Consider the following 24480-nt stretch of genomic DNA (forward strand, 5'->3'; position numbering starts at 1 on the left):
ACATATTGCAATGGTTTGCAATAACTGAATTATTTTAATACTTTTAAAAGTTACATATAGTCAAAGTTTGAGATCGATGCAGATACCAGAGAGACAGAGGGGTGAGACAAAGAAAGCATTGCTTATATATATATATATTTCCCTTCTGTATTAAAAACAATAGCCAATTCTCCTCCTAAGTGAGAAGATAAACTAATTTTTGTTGTTGTTGTTGTTGTTATAAAACCCTTAAATTATATCACATTTATTGATTTTGAAAATGAGAAACAAACAAAAATGCAAATGGGAAGTATCTGCTGAATCAGTCATTTCCCTCTAAAAGGTTTTTTATTTTGCCGAAGTCATTAAAACATGAAGGAAGATTAGTTTTTTGTTTGTTGATGGTGTTTTTGCTATTGTAAAAACTAAAGTCTTCCACTTTAACTCAGATCTCTGTTTTCTACAGTGATGAAAAATAAAAGGGTGGCGTTTGTCCCTAATGCAATTCTAAGGCAATGCTTTCCACTGGCGAAGCTCCAGATGACTTGTCTCACAGATGTGCGTTGTATCCGTCGAGATGATCTAGACTGTTGTAGGCATGCATAATGTATTGCATCTCCTTCGTGAGTACCCACTACACAGACTCAAGGAGATCTCTCTCAGTGCAAACTCACTTGTTTTCTATGCATTTCAATATCCACTTGGGTCAAGTGTATATTTAGGATGCCCATTGTGTGGGTAAGCTGTAAATAGTCTAAATGCATCTGCATCTTCATATTGAAGTGGTGTTATTCTATACTGGCTTAAACACTATTCGGACGGGATTAGTTTTTCAAACGACGTTCGAGTTTCAACGTGTCCCCCATGACGTCTGTGATTTTATGTACCGATTTGGATAAAATTCTCAGGCTATTCCAGAGATGGGAGTGTCTGTTTTGTGTGATTGGGCGTTGCAGAAGATCACATGCTTTGGACGCGCTTATTTTTAATGTTGATATTTTGCTTTAAATGTAAAAGTATACAGAATGTATAGTTTATTAATTTAATTTTAACAAATCAAAATAACTTTAATTACCATATAAAGTAGCCTATGTGTTTTATATAACTGGCTGCTTATAATAAACCCAATGAAATGAAGAAATCATGATTAAAAACAATTTTTTTTCTTTATGAATTAAAATTATCATTCTGAATAGATAACAGCACACCTGCCATCGCCACACAAATAAGAGGTTCATCTGTCCACATGTTCAACTCATTCTGAGCTTTATTAATAGTAATGTCAATGTTTTTTTGCCATTGCTAACTAGGGCTAAAAAGTAAATTCTTAAAGAGCATGCAACTGCCTGAAATATAAAATTTATGAACGCTGAGGTGATAGACTTGTAAAGTAACTGAGCTAGACATACTGTAGTATATCGTTCCTGACAGCTTGTGTGGATTAGCAGGTCAGCCATGTGTTTTGTAAACACCAGTTTATAGACATAAACAAGGTCAGGTTGAGACTTGTCACTTATCATTTTAAAATACAGTTTACAACTTGTTTAATTACATTCTATGCTGACTTTTAAATCGAAAAGGTCACATACGTACAGCCACACACGTGGACTTAATTATGCACCCATTTTAGGAATGTACAGTGTGTTGTTGTATGCACTTCATGAGAAATGTTTCTGTCAACAGAATATAAAATGTGGCCTTATACTGTGTGGCAATGTACTCCTACATTTTTTTTTTTTTATTAAATCAAACTGTGTGCGCCGACGCATAATAGTAGTTCGTATGGGATCACAAATGTATTACTTAACAATACAGTATGTGCAGTGGATTCAGATTGTCAGTTGAATGGCAGGCTTCTCTGTGGGAAGTTACATTAGCATAGTTGAAGCAGTGTCATGCTACTGAATCTGTTTTTAAGCTTTATTTTGCAATTTACAATATTTCTTGACCTGAGACCTGAGAAAGTGTGTGGGATGGTTTTTCTCATTTTGTATGTGTGTATAAGATGAACATTATTTCAGTCTGGCCCATCTTGTAATATCCTGGCTAAAAGCAATTATTGGGTGAATTTAAATCTAATGGACTCTGTCTGTAATATTCAACCGCTCGGCCAGTGAAACAATGATTTAAGTCTTACCTCTAAAAAGGCAAAGCTAATACATTTTCTGGGACTTGTTGCTTATCCCTTAAAGTCCAAGAGTAAATGCCGGCGCGGTAAATTATGCGCATCCAATGCGCCAGAGGTGCTGGACCAAAAAACACTAAGGAAAATGTGCAAAGCTTTTTATCCTGCACACCTTGAATACCAAACAACAAAGAAATGAATCACGGCTCTGCTGAAACCAGGCCAGCACAATCTGTACAGCATCAGTGTTTACCGAATCGCTCCAAAGCTGTTGCTGCATTTTGCATTTCCTAGAGCAATTCATACAGATTCTCGGGGTCTGTGGGTGTACATAAATATTTTATTATCATGTGTTTGTGTGCACATCTGTGCAAATGTATGTTTGGTCTTCAGGCAGTGTTTAATGCATGTAAAGGAAGCAAGATGGAAGGTCTTGGTCTTTGGAATGTGAGTCAGGTCTCATGAGCTACTGTAAGCCATTAAATCAACATTTTACAGCATTGCCAAAAAGTATTTGGACACATACGCCACAGCAAATATATGAGTGTCATTGCATTAGTTAGTTGCAGTTGATTAAATTGCAAAAATGACTAAGAAGTCAGTTTTGAGAAAGCTAGTATAATTTATTTCATAAGATTACAGAGTACCTAATGCAATGACTTTCATACATTTTAAAGTCTTCCTGTGCTGGTTTCTCCTTACGAGCTTTGAAAAATAAGTGATCCTGCTACACTGAATCATCACAAACATGTGTCCTCGCTCCAATGCAGCGTAATAAATGACAGGCAGATATGACAAGATAAACTGTTTTGAGTTCTTCCTGAGAGGGCTGGGTGAATTGGGGAGCACCAACAGCACATTGTGTGCAGTTTGGGTCTTCTGACGCATTTATCAGGCGGCTCCGATTCACCAGAGCCACATGCATCTTGAACACCTCTGTCCCTTTACAGCGCCCTGTGCTTAGCACAAAGCCATTTATTCGTATCAGAGTGAAAATAGAGATGTTATCACACTGTGAGCTACAGCGAATGCATGTATTTTGTGTAGGAATCAGTGTTGTGTAACAGTAACGTAACTACTTTTTTGAGAAAAAAGTAGTGTAACGCGTTACTAATGAAAATTTGGTAACGTAACGTAGTTCATTTTCCAATTCAGCGCAACGTTACTTTTGGTTAGATTTGACAGCGACACTGCCTTCTGCGCGCTTGCGCAATAGTCACAAGGTCCACACACATGACAGAGGCTCATATCAGTCTGCAAAGAAATCATGGCAAGCAAGAAGCAGCTGACGCTAACTTTTGAGGGATGGAGGCATCTTAATTTTAATCAATGTTTTATCAACCATTTGCCTGATTTTAATAAATAAGAAATAAATTAAAGAAAACGATTCAGCTTCATATTTATGTTTAAATAAAAGAAAAAATTTTTTTTAAACATAAATATAAAACTAAATTGTTTTCTTTTATTTATTTCTTATTTATTAAATTCAAGCAATTGGTTGATAAAACATTGATTGAAATTAAGATACAATTAATACAAAACGAAATTCACTTTAGAGAAAGGTTTCTACGAAAATAAACTTAATAAAGTGGTCAAAATCATGTCTACCCACTCCGTTTGAAGTGAGTTTCGTTTGGTATTAATTTGTTAAATAGCTCTGTGGCTATACTGCACTGAAGCGGCAGTTTAAAATATAAACCCAGAATTCAGTGAACGTCAAGAACAAGAAAACGGAAACAACAATCAGACAGAGACGCGGAATTTACATAATGTTACACAGACCATGTTTAAATTTCAATGTTTCTGCACAGAAATACTGCTGGCCGCGGTGCTGAAGACGCGCTCGGACGGAGTACTGGTGGCAGCACAGATATTTACGTGCAACCTATTGGAAACTATTATTCGTTATTATATAATTATTCGTTATTTTACTTTATTACTTCCACTTACGAAGAGTTCTGCAATTTTTATTTCAATATTTCTCTTTATATAAATACTATTTTGTACTTAATTTCATTATTTTACTAACCCAACTAACTCATCTGGGCTTTGCACGTAAGGGGAAAAGTATAGCTTTCTTCCCCTTGAGAAGAGTTCTGCACTTTTAAACTTAAAAAAATATATCTCTTTACAAAAAAAAACTTTTTTTCTTCTATTTAAAAGCTGTAATTTCGTTATTTTACTAACCAAACTAATGACTCCTCCACTTTCCAATAGATTGCACGTAGATATCTGTGTATATGTGCCATCACGCGTCTTCAGCACCGCGGGGAGCAGCCAGCACTCCAATGTGCAGCTTATTAATACCAGACAAAGTTGGTATTTCGGTCCAGAAACATTGAAATTTATACATGGTCCGTGTAACGTAATTTAAATCCCGCGTCTTGGCCTTATTGTTTTTTTCTTGTTGACGTTCGCTGAATTCTGGGTTTATATTTCAAACTGCCGCTCCAGTGCAGTATAGCCACAAAGCTATTTAAAGGCGCTCTAAGCGAATAATGTGCGACGTCACTTCCTGTTGATGTTTGAACTGTTTTCAAACAGACAGAGCGTAGCTAACTCCTCCCCCTCCCCCTCCCTTCCGTGCTTTCATGAACGCGCCCAACCCCCACCCCCAAATCCTTCTTGTCGTTTATTGGCTGGAATACTTTGTTTTGTTTTGTGAGCTAGGTTTGGCCATTTGTTGATATTGCCGTTTGTGAAGCCTGGGCTGTCTACAGAGATCGCGTTTTTTTACAGTTTGATCAGCGGACAGGCAGCAAGCAGATAGTGAGGAGATGTTTCCGGTATGTAACAAAAAATGTTTTATGGTCTAAAACGCTTCAATTCGCTTAGAGCACCTTTAACAATGAGCACAATCTCCCGAGACACTACAACATGCTACTAATAATTCATTAATAAGAGCTGTTTTCTTGTACACAATTAAATATTTTGAGTTAAATGTACAGTGTTAAAACATGTAAAAAATACAAGATTTTAACAATGTCAAGATCAAATGCCTGTGTAACAGGGTATTGCGTGTATGTGTTCGTGTGTTTGTTTCCAAAATATTTTCAAAATACAGGCAACATAAAAGTAACGTAAAAGTAACGAGTAACGTAAAAAGTTACTTTCCAAAGGCGGTAACTAAGTAAAGTAATGGATTACTTTTTTAAAAAGTAACGAGTAACGAGCAAACACTACTTTTTTAAAGTAACTTCCCCAACACTGGTAGGAATACATAGTTTATTTCATGTTTCATTTGTGTCACTTGTGTGGAGTGGTCTTTATTTAGATCGTAATGTGCAATAATTATCTTGCAGATTCTGCTTTGTATAGTCTGACTGTCTTGTTGACAAGACCAGCGGGAATTGCACGCTGATACTGACTTATTTATACTTGTTTTGTGTTAGTCTAAAACAATGAATTTTGTGAAGCACATAAACTACTAATTTAGGACCTGTGTCCACCATAGCATTTAAATGGGGCTAACAACGTCAGGCGCACTTCAATACATGGCAACTGTGGGCGCCTGCCAGTGTTTGTTGCTTTGATACTTCAGTTTCGTTTATCAGTCACTGTCTGATGCGCCAGTTGGTTGGTGTAGTATTTGCCTCCCCCTTACTCCACTGTGATTGGACGACTGAGTGAAAAGTGACATTAATGAGCCCAGCAGGTTTTTTGCAAAATGTTACATTTTTCAACACTTGGCAACTATTAAAAACACACAGAGCACCGGCACTGAGCAGCACAGGTACTAATATAAGAAATCTTGCTTTAGTTTCTTTAAAGTCGGGGTGCATGATCTCTGAAAGCCAATGTAGACATTTGAAATCACCTAAACAAAAACACCCCTACCCCAATAGAATCTGGACTTTCTTTTGATAAACCCGCCCCACACATACACAACCCAGGCATCAATGTCAGTTAGTAGACACGCCCCTTACTGCTGATTGGCTACACGTGTGTTTTGGTACTCGGCCCGACTATCTTTTCCAAACCATTTTTCAAAAATTGTGCACCCCTCCTTTAACGGTCACGTTCTTCCTGATCCCATTTTCTACACCCTTGTTAGTGTGTAATGCTGCTATAATAGCATAAATAACAACTACAAAAAGATAAAGCTCAAAGTTTACCGCCAGGTAATATACTTTCTTTAACAGAATTCCCCTTTCAAAGCCTACAACGAACGGCTGGTTTGGACTACAACCCTATACTTCCCACTTAATGACGTCACAGCAATAGTGTTTGGCTAAACTCCGCCCACAAAAATATGTCAGCCGCCATAAAATAACGGCAAGCTAAGCTGCTGTTGAGTCACAACTCATTAAACAAGCTACACAGTCAGAACGCGTTACATATTTCTGAAGGAGGGACTTCATAGAACAAGGAACATCAGCATATTTTGAGGACAGTGAAAACAGCGCTATACAGATAAGTAAATTGGGTGAAACATACAGTGCTTTTTTACACGTGAAACATGAACACATGTTATATTGCGCACTGTTAACAAAATCAAAGCTTCAAAAACACAGAAAGAATGGCACCTTTAATATTTCTTTTTTAAAATTTCACCAGTGCTGTTAATGGGGAGCATGGCGCGTGTTACTCGCAGCCCATTCAAAGCCCTGGCACAAGCCGTGCCATCAGGCCTCGAGCTCTCTTTCTCTCCGCCCTTTTCATCATCTACCCCTGTGTGTATATGTTTCTCACACCATATGCCTGAACCCAGCATGCCGGTTTTGCAATCCTGCACGCTGTGACTAAAGAGATGAGATGGGAGGTGCAACTCCAGCTTTATTTACTTTTATTTTGATGATTTACAGCATTAAAAGTTCCAGACTGCTGCTCAGTGAGATAGCGACCAGGGAGTTGGGGTCGCGCTTCGGAATGTTAAACTGTATGCAAATTGAAGGCAATATTTGCCAGCGAGCCTCATAATGGGATACTTGATGGCTTAAATAAATAGCATACGCACACCCGCGCGCGCACACACACTAACACATATAAATACACAGCCAAACCTGGCAGGCCTGGAGTGGTGAAAGGGAAATAAAGGTGACATTCTGCGCGCAGCTTCGCTCCAGCGAAACGACTAACATGTTTTTCCTTAAGTTATTTATCGCCAGAGTGCTTTTGGAAAGAAAGGAAATAAATAAATAAAACTAACAGCACTCATCAGAAGCTACAATCTCCAGCTCTCAAGGTGCAGCAGAGATTTGAAGCTTTACAAGGTAGCAATGTATAAACCTTTGAATGTTCAGCGCCAGTAGTTTCAAAGGGCTTATTTGAAGTTGCTTTACCTGCTGAGAGGCAGTAAATTGGAAAGGGTAAAATTTTTAGGGGGCTCTGATGAAGCCTGTGTGGAACTGGAAAAAAACAAGAATTTTTAACAACCTTATTACACTATTTCAGGAACTTTCCACATTTTCATTGAACAGCCGTTGTGTTTATTTTATGTATTTTTGAAAAGTTGACAGTATGTCTGCTTGAAGTGTTTGCTTGAATACGTTAGGAAAACACTTTTCTCTTTTTTTTTACTATTTACCGCCATTGATGAGATATCTCGTCAATTAAGAGAAAACATTTGCTTAAATAAAACATGTCCCTGAAGAGTTTCTTATGTTAATCTGTAATACCGCAATTATCCACTAGCCCATACCAGAATTCAGTGGCGAACCGTGGGTACTTCAGCTGGGCCTTCAAAATATGCAATGAAGTGCAAATGCCTCTCCATCCATAATACTAGGCTATTCGTATTTCGTTAAATCATACAGTGAACATGTAAAAATTCTGAGCACGCAAAGTTGAATTACAGAATGGGCATTGTCTGCCTTTAAATGCAGTTTTAAAGTTTAAAATTACTTTAACTGATAAACACAAATACAGATTCTGCTGCTCTGTAATGACAGGGGCTCTGTAAATTTTGCATTTAACAAGCTTAAATTATGTTCTTTAATTTATTTTTTATTTTTTGGAAATATATATTTAGCTGTAGGATACCTTGTTAATCTTTTTCATAAGGGGAAATATAGCACCCTGCGTTCTCAGTCCACCTCTTTGTGGCTTATAACTGTTGTTATAAGATATCCAGGGCTCGCAAAATCGAGGTCCCGGGGCTATTGCGAATTCTTGTCGGGCTACCAAAATGTATCTCCGCCCTGCCCATCGGGTATAGCAAGGTAAAAAATATTTGAATGTTTTCGCATTCTCTCAGATTTAGTTAGGAAATTATATTGTATGTAATTCGTCGTCGTCTGTCAGTCAATACTATCCTCACGTAACAAGTGAAACTGTCAGGAAGTAAAAGTATAATTAAACCCTTTATTTTACTCGTGTTCGCGTCATATGCACAGGCTACTCTGCACGCGCTTCTCCCAGCTGTGCTCTTCACGAGTACGCGCTTAAGTAATTTCGTTTTTACCTCAGCCCTATCAAGCTAGCCACAACGTCAATCACGTTTTCCGCCATTTACCTCAACCACTCTCATCGCAGAAATTCGGGCCATTAGACTGTATTAATATTAACGGTCTATGATCTTCGTCTTTGGTGTTTTACGGCAGCTCGCATCCAGTTTGTTGCATGATTAGGACTTCATGAAGGCTTACAATGTTTTGTTTTTTGCCCGCCCACTTGAAATCAAAACGTGATTGGTCGATTTGCCCGTCACTCTCCACACCAAAACACATCGCTTGGCCTTCCCTGGGATTCATGAAGTCCTAACCAATGAATGAGCCAGATAACCGGGCCTTAACAGAGACGGACGATTCTGATTGGATTAGATGTTTTCATGAAATGAACCTGACAGTAAGCTTAACGTTAGAACATAGATGAGAGAAAATATATTACATGTATTGTATTAAATTGAATTAAATAGAAATTTAAAAATGTAAAAACATATTTTATTGAATATTATTTATTTATATTATTATAATAATAAAAAATCTTTTTATTAATTTTTTTAGGCCTTCTCTGAAGGCGTAGAAGGCCCTGAAGGTTCCCCACTGCCAGAATTATTAAAAAAATCTGAAGAAAAAAATTATTTGCTAATTTTAAACTCTGTGTATGTTTTGATAATAATTCTGAATCTGATCTCTAACAAAATTCTTTCACAAAAATGCTATTATTTCAGCTTTTTGCTAAAAAAAAATTGTAAAGAAAAATACCCATATTTAAGAGTTTATAACAGAGAAAAAAAATATGATGAAACTTTTTTTTCATTTTGTTTGTTTAAAAGCAGAGGGTCTGTTCTTTCATTTGATATATTTGTATGTTTATATATTTTTAGAAGAAATTTTTTCTGTAAGGCATTTTGTGAAACTTTTGTGAAAATCACAAAAAATTCTGGCAGGCACCTTTTTTTAAAAAAAAGGCTGGTGGGAAATTAGTTAAACATTCCCTGCAACTTTCTTTTTTTTTGGACAAATGTGACCCCGTCTGCAAAATTCAGGCTAAAGTCTTATGATATAAATCAAATCTAAAGTTTCATTTTAATGTTTGACATGACCTTACTTTTGGTGGTGAATAACGACTGTCGGGAAGGTGTGGTCTTGTTATTTTTGCGACTGACTTTGAATTTCTAGGAGTTTCCCTTTCAGACTTAAAATTTATGGGAGGAGATTATTTAAATGATTCACGCAACCCGATTTACTAATGTTTGCGCATGTGTTATGACTGGTATTTGCGCCATTATTTAACGCTGAAAAAAGCATGTCTTGCACTTGAAATGGCTGCAATTATTGTAAAAAATAAAGAGTCACACATTAGGTGTTTCAAAACCGTTAGCTGAGATTGTACTCCCCAAATTGTCCGCTGCGATGTCCGTGATGCTTAACTCAAGATGATTAATTCAATTTACTCAGTTTTTTTATGGTAAGTGGTTGCAATCAATTTATTTAAGCTACTTTTAAAAAAAAAAAAAAAATGTTAAAATATAGCTTAAATAAATTTATTGCAACCACTTACCTTAAAAAATTTGAGAAAAATGTATGAATTTTTGAAGTGTAGATCATCATCATCATTATGTTCATTGTGGAAATCAGCTGTTGCATCTGTGTTATTAAATTGGCACTTTTTTGATGAATAACCTGCAGTTATTACCACTCCCATCTGTGCTTTTTTGGGAATTGCATTCTCATGCTACATTGCCCCGTTTAATAAATCAGAACAGTACAAATTCATGCCATGAGCTAATGTTTCTATGTCGGGCTGGTCAGGACACTCAAACAAACAGGTTCCTGGTCAGCACTATAAATCAGTGGTACTTAAACTTTTTCAGCGTGCGGCCCCCCAAATGAAATATATGACATGTTGATTAGCCTTATTTTTCTAAGATTTTATTTCACAGAATTTATGATAAATTAATGTATTTTATAAAGTGTCACATAAACTGGAGCCCCCTGACTCAATCTTGCGGCTCCCAGTTTGAGAACCACTGCTATAAATGATATTGTTATTTGTTCAGTAAAACTCTGAACGCAAGTACTGTATGAAGGTGAGTGCAGCATATCCCATCATTCAAGATGTTTTAACCGAACCTCCTGACCTTCTGTTTGGTCTTTCACGGCCTCTCTAGAGGAGAGAGTAGTTGAGTTGTGTGTGCACTCACCCTCAGCTATATTTACAGGCCTTCTAACAGCCTTCAAGGGCTCTTCACCGTGTTTCATGGTGGCTTGCGTCACTTGGGAATCCACTCAATTCAGAGTGTCCTAGCTGTTCAGACCCAGCTACTGGGATTTGGTGTCCCAGCGCACACAAAAGAATGATTTGACACTTCGAACATCTGTCTTGAACATATTTGTGTGCATGGGCGTTTAAGTTGAAGTGTGCTATACAGTACGTGTCACCAAACAGAGTTGTGAAGAAATTGAACATAGTTAAAATAACAATTCACTGAACACTTCTCCTGTCTGCTATTGGTCGACCAAACTGATAGTTCTGCTTAAACTCACGCCATTGGTCGGTATGCATAACCTAGCAGAGCAAGATTCTTATAGCACCACAAAGCCACAATGTTCACCCTTTCTGGTAGAAAAAGCCTTACAGTCTAAAAAATTATTTTTATTCCAGCGTTGGGTCAAAAATGTTCGATCCCATCTATTGGGTTAAATTAAAGAGCAAAATCTGATTCACGGTTTTATATTTCCTTTGGTGTGTAGGTGTGTATTAGTACATGTTAACTAAGGATGCTCAGATCGATTGGCCGTCATTCGGTATCAGCTGATAATGGCATAAAATGACTTGATCGGTACTCCCTAAATTTGCCGATCTCATGAACCGATGATTCAGTTTACTTTTGTCATCATAGAGCTCCTGAATGCGGCTGCAATAAGAGGCCATTTTTATGCAGTGCGTTTTCTATAAGGACACACTACGGACCTTACAACGTGATGTTTCTTCACACCCCTAAACAGCGCATACAACACATATTTATCGCGGACAATTGCATCCTCATCCCAAAAGTTTATTATTTGCATGCGTTTTAAAGTTTTGACTGTTTAAACTTTCATTTTCCTCACAGACGTGCGCACACACAGCAGCCTTTCATCAGTGCAGGTGAACAGAGCGATCTCTCTGCCGTCTTAAAGCTACAGTAACCTAATTAATCTCTCAATAAAATCACTCTCTGCTCTTGACTAAAGAACTGTTGTACTTCATACAAATTTGTGTATATTTATTTAATACAGTATAGACTGTGAAGTGTTTTATTTTCATTACAGTAAGGACTATGAAGTGTTTTATTTTCATTACTTTTAACAGACATAAGGCTTTTTAAAGGCATATTAAATTTCTCTTTGCAGAAGAAATACTTGGAGTGCTAATTTATTTAATTCTCTATTAAAACAACAATATACCTAATTACTGCAAGTCATATAACAAAGGCAACATCTGTGGTATTACTTTATTTAGAAAAACAGTTACATTCATCAAAGAGGTTTAATAACAGCTTGAATAATCGGTATCGGCAAATCAGTAATAGGTATGGGCTGCAAAAATCCTGATCAGAGCATCCCTAATGTTAATGATATGCAAAATGTACAAATCTCAAAGTAAACAATGACGCGAGGTATCATTCCCAACATGAATCTTTTTTTTTTTTTTTTTTGACTACAACAAACAAACACACAAATTGTAGGCAACAGTTTACTTCCTGGGCCAGTTGACGTTAACACAACAGTCATTATAATAATTTTGTCCGCTTCTGACAAACAGCCTGTAAGTAGTCTGTGTTTATTATATTTAAAAAAGGTACTACTGACTAAACCATGATTCAAACACAAGTTTTTTTAGTGCTTGTTGTTTGTCATTTATACGATCACGAATGCAGACATAGTTTTATTATTTTAGTAGTCCTTACCATACAAATCTGTTACGTCCTGCTCAAGCTTCGCTGGCAAAGTTGATCGATCAGCTTGGTTATCTGCATTTTCTGGATCAGATTCGGCTCATATTGATAATGTAGTAAAAAGAAAATATTAACTCCTGTCAGCATTGCATGGTGAGCTAATCTTCGAAACATGGTAAGGAGCGTCACATTTTCGGCTGACGTCAGAGGTATTCAGGCCAATCACAACGTACTGGTAAGATAGCCAATCAGGGACACAGAGCTTTTCAGATCGATGATCTTTGTAACAAATCAGAGTGTTTGAGGAAGGCAGGGATATCTGGAGCCACAAAAATTTACATTATGTGGAAAATAATAAGTTTTTTAACCTTAAACCATGCAAACACATTGTATTATACCAAATACACAAAATAAAGTGTTGTAGCTTTACAATAAAATGCTTTAGAAAAGAATAACCCAGCATAGGTTAATTTACAATACAACGGCTGGGTTTGTCCCTTTTTGACCCAATGCTGGGTTTAAAATAACCCAGCATTTTTTGTGGTATCTTACAATACAGTTTGAATATACATCTAAAGTCATTTTATGTGATTTACTCTTTTTTTTATTTATTAAAGACAACCTACATAATGTAAAGACTATTGACTGAGCAGTGTTGGCCGGTGACTTCTTTTTTCGAGGGTGCACAATGCGAAGTTCGTCACAACATGAATGTAGCCCGTCATGTGTGTGATTCGTCATTTCAAAATATGTGTTCAGCATGTTTTGTCAAAATAAGTGCCTGCTGCAGACTTTTTTTATCATAAAGGGTTTATGATAAAAAGACGCTTCCATTCTCAGATACTCGCATAATCTCATGCGTAATCAGAGTTTACATTTAACTCTTTCGCAGCCATTGACGAGATATCTTGTCAATCAAGAGAAAACGGTTCCCTGCCAATGCCGAGATTTTCCATCTTTCTGCAATACCGCTATTATCCACCTTCCGCAACTTTATAAACCCAGAAGTATTGCCCTATGGCAAGCGGCTGCATTTCCGTGTCTGTTTTAAAGATCGCTCTGAATGGGATCTCTATGAAAAGTCCGTCACAAAAATTGAATTATTTTTTTTTGTTTGAAAGCAGAGGGTCTGTTCTTTCATTTGGTATATTGTATGTTTATATATTTAAAAAGAAAAAAATTTCTGTGTGGAGTTTCTGCATGTTCTCCCTGTGTCAGCGTGGGTTTACTCCGAGTACTCCGGTTTCCTCCCACAGGCCAAAAACACGCAAGTTAGGCAAATTGGAGATACCAAATTGTCCCTCCCCCAACTTGTGTATAAATCAACTTGTCTGAATAAACTTGTGTATGGATTACCTGGTTCTCACCATGAATATAGCCGTAGATGCTGGAATGGCGTTAAGAAATAAAGGAAGAAGAAGAAGAACATTTTCTGGAAGGCATTAAACTTTGGTGAAAATCATGAAAAACGCTGGCGCTGGCTGGCAACTTTTTTAAAATAACGCTGGCGGTGAAAGAGTTAAGGAAGTGTCTTGCGTGTATTTTGTGAACGTGAGCGTCTCTTTTACCACAAACGGTTTTGACGTTTGTGTGCAGCAGGCACTTCTTTTGACAAAACATGTGATGCACATGATGCAACACATATTTTGAAAACATGAGCAACGCACATAACACTCTGAACACATATTTTTAATTTGAGTAAGGTCATGTTAAAAATTGAAATTAAAGTGAAATCTAACTTTGATGCTCCAAATCTCTATAGTAGATAATAAACATTTAGCCTTGATTTCACAGACATGCTTTTACCCTTTTTAAATTTACTTAATATATTTTATCATTTAAATATATAATTTTTTTCTTATTTGTATTTATTTTTTCTACGCATTTTTCTTTCACACACAAATGTCTCTGAAACTAGAAACATGTTCCTCTATTAAAAGCTTTTTGTCTCCCTCACACGCATTCTCTCTCTCCCTCAGCTATTTCACAGTAAGGGGTTGAGAGAAGTGTGTAGCCCCTGGCCTGCTGCCGAATCAAAAGCAAGCAGTGAGAAACCTACTGGAAACAGAGTTTGCTGATTTGATGTGCGTGGCGGGACGACTTTGAAACCCTAGTTGCTGGGTGTGCAGATAAAAGCTACATTACCGTTCTGCTCATTTTCTAAAGATCAACATCCTGCAGCCATAGAGAATGGCATGCAATCAAGACTCACTAAAGCTCTGACATGCCATAATTCTACATTGCCATTCATATCTTATAAGAGAGCCCATTCACCGGCAGACATACTTCCTATCAACACATTGTCTACTGGAGGTCACATTTTTACCAGTACCTTTCTCATTAATGGTGTATGACTGATGAAGGACAGCATTTCCCTATGGGACCTGGATGATCTGATCACAACCCTGTTGTGCATAAAAATAAGCTGTTGTTTCAATTTGCATAGACAGTTTATTGGAACATACTGTTTGTTTTATTAGATGTTTATGTCATGTTTGGAACCATAGTTTAGTATGATGGATTGATTTATGTTTCCCAACACATGTTTTTGTTTTAGAAATATCCAGGTGCATTTAACACATCGTGTGTACATACTGCAAGTCGTGAACACACACACGTAGCAGGAGAGAAATTGGGGCAAATACCTCAGTCGCAAACTGCCGGCCGCAAATTTTGGGTTATAAACCCAACTGTTTAGCCATTCTGCATCTAACCCATATCATTCCCAGAGCAGTGAATCAGTGACCTTCAGGTTACATACGCCACATGTGCCCCATAAAGTGTTTAATGATTTTCAAGCATCAGTGTGTATTTTTTAACCACACAGAGACTCAGTTTTGGAGTAATATAGTATCTCTCTAACACACCAGTGACAGGGTTCAGTAGACTTCGGCAGCATACCTGTACAAAAAACTATTTTAGCATGAAAAGTTTTAATTAATCCCTCCTATAAGCAAATAAACAGCATTGTATGTGTCACATGCATTTTCGTTTTTGTACTTTGCTCACATAATTATGCACGGCTGGGTTGTTTATAAGTTTAGATCCTGGTTGTCTTCATCGCAGTGATAATAGGTTTGAGATAGTAATAGAAACTCCAAACTTTAGTTGCCCTTTTGTAGCTGTGCTGTCTAAATTGGAAGAAGCAATTTGTCCTAAGGAGTCTGCAGTAGCGTGTAAGTGTGCGTTTAATAATTTATTTCTGTTGTTTAGACAAGCACATTTTGCTAGCAAGTAGTTTTGTATTGCTCTTTCTATTAATTGCATTTTAGTGGAGAACCGGGTCGCAGCAGTTTCCAATTTAAGCCTTTCACATGTTAAATGGTTTTGTATTGTGTTTGTATTTCACATGAAATTGCTTTGATTACTTTGCTGGATTGTATCATCCGAGTGTTCATCGAGAGTCCTCATAGATTTTGACTTTTTGTTTATTTGATTTTTCATTTGACAGATGTGCTTTTGTATGAAAATAATTAGTCAGTCGTTTAGCTTTTCAGACAGATTTTATTATCCAGAAACATTTTCAAACATTGGGGACACATTATAAACTTTATGATTTAATAGACACAGCATTCACCCAGAAGGTTATTTTTAATTGTTCTGATATATAGCTGGTAAGAGGTCCACTTACGGTAGATTACTGCTTACTGTTCGGAAGTTTGTCTGATCAACCTCCAATGCAGCTGGTTGGCAGGGGCTTGCGTAGTTTTATTGCAATTATTTTACGCAGCTGGCTGCAAATTGTGAAGCTTATAAATAAACCCCTTATTGCTTATCGCATTGTCCCTGCCCACCACCTTAAAATCAAAAGGAAGCTTGAAAGCTATCAGCAGGTTTGCAGATAGCATCAGCTGACGACAGAGGATCTTCTGACATTTGCTTAACTAAAGTCCAAATCTATGAAGTTTAAATAGCAGATGAGAAGAGAAAATTGCTCTTTAATAAAGACACTCCCTAACCTTAAAGCAAGTAGTACAGATGATTTAGAAATAGGTGGGGTAACTTGTCACAAACTTGTTTTCTAAAATTAAAAACCGTGCAAAGTTTGTATAGCGTAGATAGTACACAGCCTGCGGGACGTGTGTACGTGAGTCATCTAAAAACTTTCTTTAATAAGACAGCTCATCTCGACGGACCCCTGCAGATATGGAGTTGTCAGATATCTTATTGAGTGCCGAAATACTTGGCACTTACCACGCGAGGCTGCAATGACATGGGAAGCCACGAGGATAGATGGGACTAATTTTTTACGGTTTTCAGTGTAGCTGCAAGCCTAGGATTATGTCGATCCATCATTGTTGTGGTGTGCGGCACTTTTTAGGAAAGCTGCTTGCCGTTTATGGCTGTGGAATTAGCAGGGCTCTGAAAATGCAGAATAAACAAGCACAGTTGTGCTCTGGGAAATGTCGATTTGACGTTACAACTGTTGCCTGTTTTTTACCATCTCAGTTTTTTCATCACTGAAGTCTATTCTGGATCTTTTACACCCTCACTTTAATGCCTCTCTTGTGCTTACTACCATTTTATTATGTATTTTATTATGATTTCTAAAGTACATAAAACAGAACATTCTACATTAATATGGTGTAATGTTGATAAACAATCCTTTTTGTAGTATTTTATTTTTCACAAAAAAATCTCAACATCCATTTGTACTCATAATTTAGGCATAAAATTAGATTTATTTGATTTAATCTTAAAATGTTTATGTGTATAATAAATTTAATTCAAGATATTGTCTTAACATAGTATAGTCTTCCGAAAAGAGATTGCACACAGTTTTTGATAAATGTATCTTGCTTAAATGAAGACGGATTGTTTAATACACGGATAGGAGTTTAAGATCGATATCAGCAAAATGCAATACCGTCTAAATAACAAAGGTCTACAAATTGAAAGTGATGGCACAGTTTCACAATACTGTATATTGAGAAGAATGTTGATTTATGTTAAATTATGGGAAATACTGCAAAACAAGTTTGAGGTTATATTCATTTTGTGTCTCTTATAAGGAATAAGATACAATATGGATTTTCAAGTCTAATGGAATGTTGCATATATCTACAGTACCGAATTGAAGTTTAAAGCCTTGCATGGCTTTATATCATTACAAAAAAGATGATAAAATGTTTTTTTTTTTCTTGTTTACTCTGTAGGTGGGGAGGTGCCCTATACGACTTTGGCCACGAGGATGATGATGGGAGTTTGGTGGCTCTTTGCTCTGATAGTCATCTCCTCCTACACGGCAAATCTGGCTGCGTTTCTCACCATCTCCCGCATCGAAAACTCAATTCAGTGAGTGTACACTTTCATTTCAAATGTCACTCTTTTTGAAGCTTCAACACTGTAATCATCCTTCCAATAACAGAACAACACCGAAGACCCAGCTTTCCATCTTCAACTCGGTAAATAGGTTATTGTGGTGGTAGATTGTACTGTCGCTTAAGCGTTGTAGAAAAGCTATGATTTTCCGCAGGCATTGATTAGAGAATAAAATTTAATTGAGCGGCATTCATAAAAAAATATCAAGAACGAAACAGTGGGAACACACTCAAATCCGCTGACAGCCTGTGTGTAAATAAATATGCGTGAGAACCCAGCATGAGTTTGCGGCGCTTAGACGGCTGCTTCACAAATCAGTTAATGCTTCGAGTGTGTGTGTACTGTAGCTTCTCTTGGGGCCATGCAAAAACTCGCTGTTTTAATTTCCTGTGGCACAAATGAGATCTATCATACCAGTGAGAATGACGTCAGGAGTCCACGCACCAATGATTCATTTAACCTGCCTGGATGAGCGCACAGAGACCTCAACACATTCAAACTGATTCCAAACCTTGTTTGTTTACAGCGGATCAAGCTGAGTTTTCTCCCCGCCCACTTTGAGATCCAACCAATCCCGTTTCGTCGGGCGTATCACAGTCTTAGTTAACATGTTTACAACAACATACTCTGGTGTTCTCATGCCTAACGTGCAGTTATTGAGCTAATCTATTTCATTGATAGCTAGCGGCACCAGAGTTAATTGTACTCGTACAATCCTCGGATGCCACGTACTGTAGCAACGTGTGCGGGACAGTCACTGGGGAATCAAGAGCGTTTATTTTTCCGAGATATCAGTTTGTTTATTTTTCCTTGCATTAGATTAACATTAATGAGCTCGCGCTTAGATCGCTTGATTTTAGATCTATGCACCTAATTAGGATTTCCATAAATTTAAATGTATTATCTTTTAATGTCTAGATGATGGCAGGGTCATTACAGAAATAATTACAGCCTAAACTCTGCACCCAGGGGTCTGTTGTGTTTAAAAGCAGACATGTAGAGCATCATTCAGGAAGAGCTGAAAGATTTATGAGACGATGCAGGCGGTGGAGGAGGATGAGGATGGGTTCACGGTTTTGACTTGAGATAGAAGTTTAGATTGCCTTATGTAGCTCTCATATTCTTGAGCAGCTGTGCACATTTTAAGGCAGGCGGATACACGGGGAAGAGCGCCTCATATCGATACTAATAATAATCGGCGTTGTTAATTAAATTAAGGCAAAGTCAACTTATTGACAACTCCTACTTAACCCACATAGCTCACAAAATCCATGCGTCTGCTTGTTCCATCCGTCAGTTCGATCCTGTAGGAATTCAAGCGAAACTTTCTGACTTCTGAGGTGCCTGAATCTGGATACAGATCAATAACTGCAGAGTAAAACTGAAGTGAGCGTTTTTTTAAGGATTGTTTTTGTTGTGTTCATAATGGGATTGTGTTAGCTAAGATGAAGCTGTAGATCTGTAAAGGTTGAATTTTAGCGTGTGAAAAAAACGCTGCAGATGTGTTTTGTTTATGTTGATTGCGGCCATTGTGTCGTTGATTCGCTCCGTATTACGGATTTGCGTAGAAAAGAAGCAGCACTTTATAGATGCTCACATTTGTCTAGACTGCATGACAATTGCATTCAGTTTGCTTATTTTCAAAAAGGGAAAAATTAAATATCCTAACAAATCTGCATTACAATGTAAGGACACACGCTTGAATATTCACGTGTTAATAAATACAAAAACACTTTAAGAAACAGATTGACCAGTACTGCTCCTTACATATCACTTTCAACATGGCTGCGAGACACATCCATCTGGTTAAGGTGAAGGAGGGCCAGGTTATGAATTCTTGATATTGCTTTTTTCTGCACACCCAGCCGGTCTGCTGTGTCATTTTGCCTGCAGTCTGGCTAGTTGCAATCAGTCTGCGTCGCAGATGACGGTTTTCCCGGGCAAGCAGAGAGATCAGTGAAGCGGCCGTATTATTTGAATGCCACCAGATGGTCAACTATAAATGGTGTGAAAAAGCATATATGCAGAGAGATTGCTATTCTTGAGGCTAAATGAATTTTGCTGGAACGAGAAAACATTGCTGTCTTGCGTATTTCCCAGTGGAATAAAAAAATACAGAGATTAACCTACAGTCATTTCCATGATTCAGATGCATAATGTTTACATTCTCATAAAATCATGCAACATTCTCTTTGGGTCTGCGTACATTAACTTCAACTTTGATGTTAGTGAGGTGCTTTTAGACCTGGTGCACAATTTCGGATGAAATTGTACATTAGCATTGAATATACAATGGCTACGTCTAAAAACTAAAACAGTTGACTTGTTGCCTCACTGCTACATGAGGCAATGACTTGAAGGCAGCTCTAGAAAACACATTCGGACGGCCTTCATAGGCAGCGTAACGAAATTCTGTTTGAAATATAAACAGAGAGCGCCTTTATGATCCCATATTTGAAAACTACAATACTAGTTTCTTGTTAGAAATGCAATCAAAAGGTAACAATATAAGCTTATTTATGCTAAATGTGTGCTCCAGCTGCTTTCTTGGCCGCCATTTTATTTTTCAAAATCGACCAGGCTCGACCATAGACTGTAAAAAAGATGGACGATGCGACGTTGCTTTCTTCCATTGTAATAAATTGAAACCAAAAATGTCTGACCGTAAACGCGGCCATGTTACGTTAGTAGTCAGTTTCAAGCCAGGGCATGCACAGAAGAAATCGTCCGTGTAGCTAGAGGCGGTATCACACTTACACCCAAAGCTCGTGCCCCCAATTTAACCACGCCAATCATAACGACACGCCCTGTTTCTATAGCATCAAATAACTAGCTAAAATGAACCTTATCACAAAAATGAACAGTTTAACATATATCAGCATGATAACAACTACCTTAAAGGACCAAAACCATCTTTCAGAAAATTTTATTGGAAGTGTAAATATGTTTTTATTCAGAGCCGAGTCCTGTTCGTTTGCATGGAGAGGGCGGGGTTTATGACTTGTACTGCAGCCAGCCACCAGGGGGCGATCAAAGAGCCAGCAGCTTCACTTTTCAAAATGTTTAAGGCGGCACACCCGGGCTCGACCAATCACATTCCCCACGCATAGAATTGTGAGGTATTTCAAGGGACAGGAAGTAAACCAAACATTTGATTCGGATGTGCCTTGATGCCTCCATCCTTTCGAATAGCATTTTTGAGATTTTGGGCGCAGCCGATGTCACAGACCAGCCCTACTGTTGCTCACCAGCCCCATGTTGGGATTTTATAAAATGTCAGGTCTTTTTATGGCAATTCTCCATGCAAATGACACCTGACAATAACCGCAAGTCATGGGGAGGGGCGGGGATTAACTGCTAAGATTAATTGGGTGCAATAAAAGATTAACATTGTGGCCAAGTTCATTAAACCTTTAGAGAGTGCTAGCGAAGTTAAGTACTAGAGGAAGCTGGTATGAGGACGACAGCTGTCTAATGTAATAATATTATTTGATAAATGAGAGGTCAGTCGAAGAGTGCGGGACTCACCAACCCACACATCCACTGCTTAAAAATACATATATTGCGAATTTCACAGTTACTCATTTACATGCGCGTATTTAGTTGTAGATGACATCAAAAGGTTAAGTCCTAATTTGGTGTGAAAGCAGTAATTTGTTTCATTATCAGACTGCTAAATGAATTGAGACTTTGTTGAAATGCTTTAATGGGAAGCGAGGTATTTTGATCATGGTGTGGTGGATGAATGCTGGGGGGCTGCATCTTTATTCTTCTTTCCAATTATTTAAGTAATATAAATATTACTGCAGGGAATTAGTGTCCCTTGGTTGGCTAAGTTTTAATTAGATGTACGATATTAACACAAATTGCTGAATAAACACTATTTGACACCACATGATTGGTGGAGTGTCTGTGCGATAGAGCTTTTAAATGGATTTATAAACACTTACGCTGACACAATTAAGCTGAAACAATCGTGGCTGTTCATGCATCCACTGTGTGGATTTTGCAAATAATGTCTTAATAGCCCAACGCTCCAACTAACAATCCTATTTTTCAGTGTCCACGTTTACACAGTCAGCATTTACAGTAGGATTGACTGGGCTACGTAAACATAACTGGACTGACTGTCTGCCGCAGCTTTTAATAAAATGTTTCATCGTTCCCCTCCAGGTCTTTACAGGACCTGGCTAAGCAGACAGATCTGCCATACGGCACGGTCCTGGACTCTGCCGTCTACGACCAGGTCCGCAGTAAAGGCATGAATCCTTTCGAGAGGGACCCGATGTACTCTCAAATGTGGAGGATGATCAACCGGACCGGAGGAGCTGAAAACAACGTGGAGGAATCGAAGGAAGGCATCAGGAAGGTAAGATGCCAGGGCGCTATGACAACCAAGCACCGTATGCGGCACCGTTTATCCAATTATGCCGCTTAACCAAGCAACAGTTTGTGAAGACAGTGCTAATGTTCTCTGAACAGAGATATCAAAGTGAAAATACTCTAATGTGGCTTAATGGCGCTTGAGTTATTAGTGATTTAACTCCCTTGCTGAATTCCCATACTAATTAGGTGCGGGTTAATGCCTTATTTGTTAACCCGAGATTTTTTATTCCTCTTTTGGAAAGTTGTTTTCACTCTGGAATTATAAATGAGCAAGAACGCTGCAATTAAAAATGCTGGGGAGCGTGTGGAGTGTTAAGGCAGGGTTCAGATCTTGGGAGGATACTGAAGAGTAAATGCCTGACTTGAGTGTTTTGTTAATGTGATATCATCTCACAGGTGTTCGGATAAATATTATATGACAAGGTGACACCTTAGTCTTGCCGGAGGCATCAGCCTTTTTCAACTTCTTTTTTTCCTCCCCTCTGTTTTTCCTGCGGCTCTCTTTTTCTCAGTGAGATGTAGGATTCAGAGCGCCCCCTGTTGACGGCTTCCTTGAGTGCACAATTTACATTTAGCAAGCATTTAGCAGACTTACTGTACAAAAAAAGTGCTTTAGCTTCATGTGAGATGGTGGTTATCAGTATATAGCCGGCATATAATTAAGAATTATCTGATAGGAAAAAATCCTTCTATACACATCCAGATGCAAACAAGTAATGTATAATACATATATATAATACAGTACTTTATTGACAAACTTCATCTGCCAAATGCATAAATATAAAAGGTGAAAGATTCTCTTATTGGATGTTAAAGTCACTGGTTTCTGTTTCAGCTAAAATTTTTGGTTTTAGTGCAGCCCCTTTCAAAATGTGTTGGATTTCAGTTAGGGTGAGCATTCCGATCTATGGATAACTTTGTTCAGGAGTGAAGTTCATCGTACAAAAGCTCAATGTGCAAGATTCACAGACAAGAATAAAACTCAGATCTGTGACAAACATCGGGATTGATTCCCCTAACATTTATAAACGTGGATTGTCCACATCTAAACTAGCCAAATCCGAATAGAGAGCGCCTGTTTGTGAGATCATTTCGCAATAATAGGAGCAGACTGGGATTTTTATTTCAGTCCTAAAGAAGATGTGCTTTACATAATTCATGAGCAGATCATACAAGATTTATTATTTTGGCACATTTTTAACCCTAACCCACATCGCAAAACATTAATACTTTTACAAATGATGAACATGTTTCATAAATTTAATAGGTTTTATTACCACACCCTTCCCAAATATTTTCCAAAGGCGTCGTTGTTTTTTTCAAAAGCTGCATCACTTTACGAGAACAGCCTGTTTTTCTTGATACACTGTTAGTAAATCATCAGATGTAGATGTATTAAGGAGGCTTGTATGAAGTATTGCACTTAGGAAAGGACATGAGAAGGTCTCTGTCCTAGGGGGACATTTTTCAGGTCATAAGCTCAGATATTTCCATTATGTCTAGCTCAGTGCCCACCAGCGGAGAATTTTCGTACATAGACCATTAGCTGACATCAAAACATGACGGACAAGGAAAGAGAGAAATGGGAGGGGGTTTGGTGAAGAGAGAGAGAGAGTCGATATAAGCCAGCACTAAAAGGATTTCAATCATTTTCCACCATACACAGACTTCATTATCCAAGGCTTATGTGGCCGCATGTCCCTCGACCAAGAGAGAGAGAGAGAGAGATAGGAAAATGACCAGGCACAGCCGAGAAAGTGATAGCTGGAAGACAAAGCAGCCTCGGAAGAGGATGCAGAAGATGATGGATGGAGATAGAAAGTTACTTATTAAAGGGACAGTTTACCGAAAAAATAACATTTTGTTGTTTACACACCCTGGTGTTGCCTAAAACATGTATGACACTTGCTTTTTCTATAAAGCACAAAAAAGTTTTAAATAATTTACTGTAAGGATGTAACAGCATAAGTCATTAACTGTAAAAGTTGTAAGTTGTGTACTATCCAAGTCCTCTAACGGCATGGCTTATGGCTTAAAAATATTGGATTTAAAGTAATACTTTGATAATCTGCTGTGACTGGATCACTCGGATAAAAAATCAGACTCACAAGATATTGCGTGAATTGCATAAATCTCCATCGTGATACTTTAATAGTACTTTTTGCATATTTGGGGACAATAAAACATTCATTCGGTTGTAACAGCTCAGAAAATTGCGACCGACATGCTCATCAGAATGTCTGTTTTGTGTTGCATGAAAAAATAAAGTCAAACTTGATGGGAACAACACGAACAGAATCTTTGGTTTTGGCTGATTTCTTTTGGAGAATTGTCATAGAGGGGA

The 24480-nt window shown here is 37.8% G+C and overlaps 1 protein-coding gene across 3 annotated transcripts in view; it reads left to right on the top strand.

The window, feature by feature from the left end:
• grid2 (glutamate receptor, ionotropic, delta 2) overlaps positions 1-24480 on the top strand; it is a 462370-nt gene that overhangs the window by 384121 nt on the left and 53769 nt on the right. For all 3 annotated transcript variants that reach the window (XR_010525685.1, XM_065247187.1, XM_065247188.1), the window contains exons 12-13: positions 17585-17723; positions 21924-22119. Coding sequence is in view for 2 of the 3 variants with exons in the window: in XM_065247187.1 (XP_065103259.1) it covers positions 17585-17723; positions 21924-22119 (335 nt within the window). In the remaining variant the exon portion in view is untranslated. The remainder of the gene's footprint in view (positions 1-17584; positions 17724-21923; positions 22120-24480) is intronic.

Source organism: Paramisgurnus dabryanus, chromosome 11 (assembly GCF_030506205.2).
Source record: "Paramisgurnus dabryanus chromosome 11, PD_genome_1.1, whole genome shotgun sequence".
Classification (NCBI taxonomy): Eukaryota; Metazoa; Chordata; class Actinopteri; order Cypriniformes; family Cobitidae; genus Paramisgurnus; species Paramisgurnus dabryanus.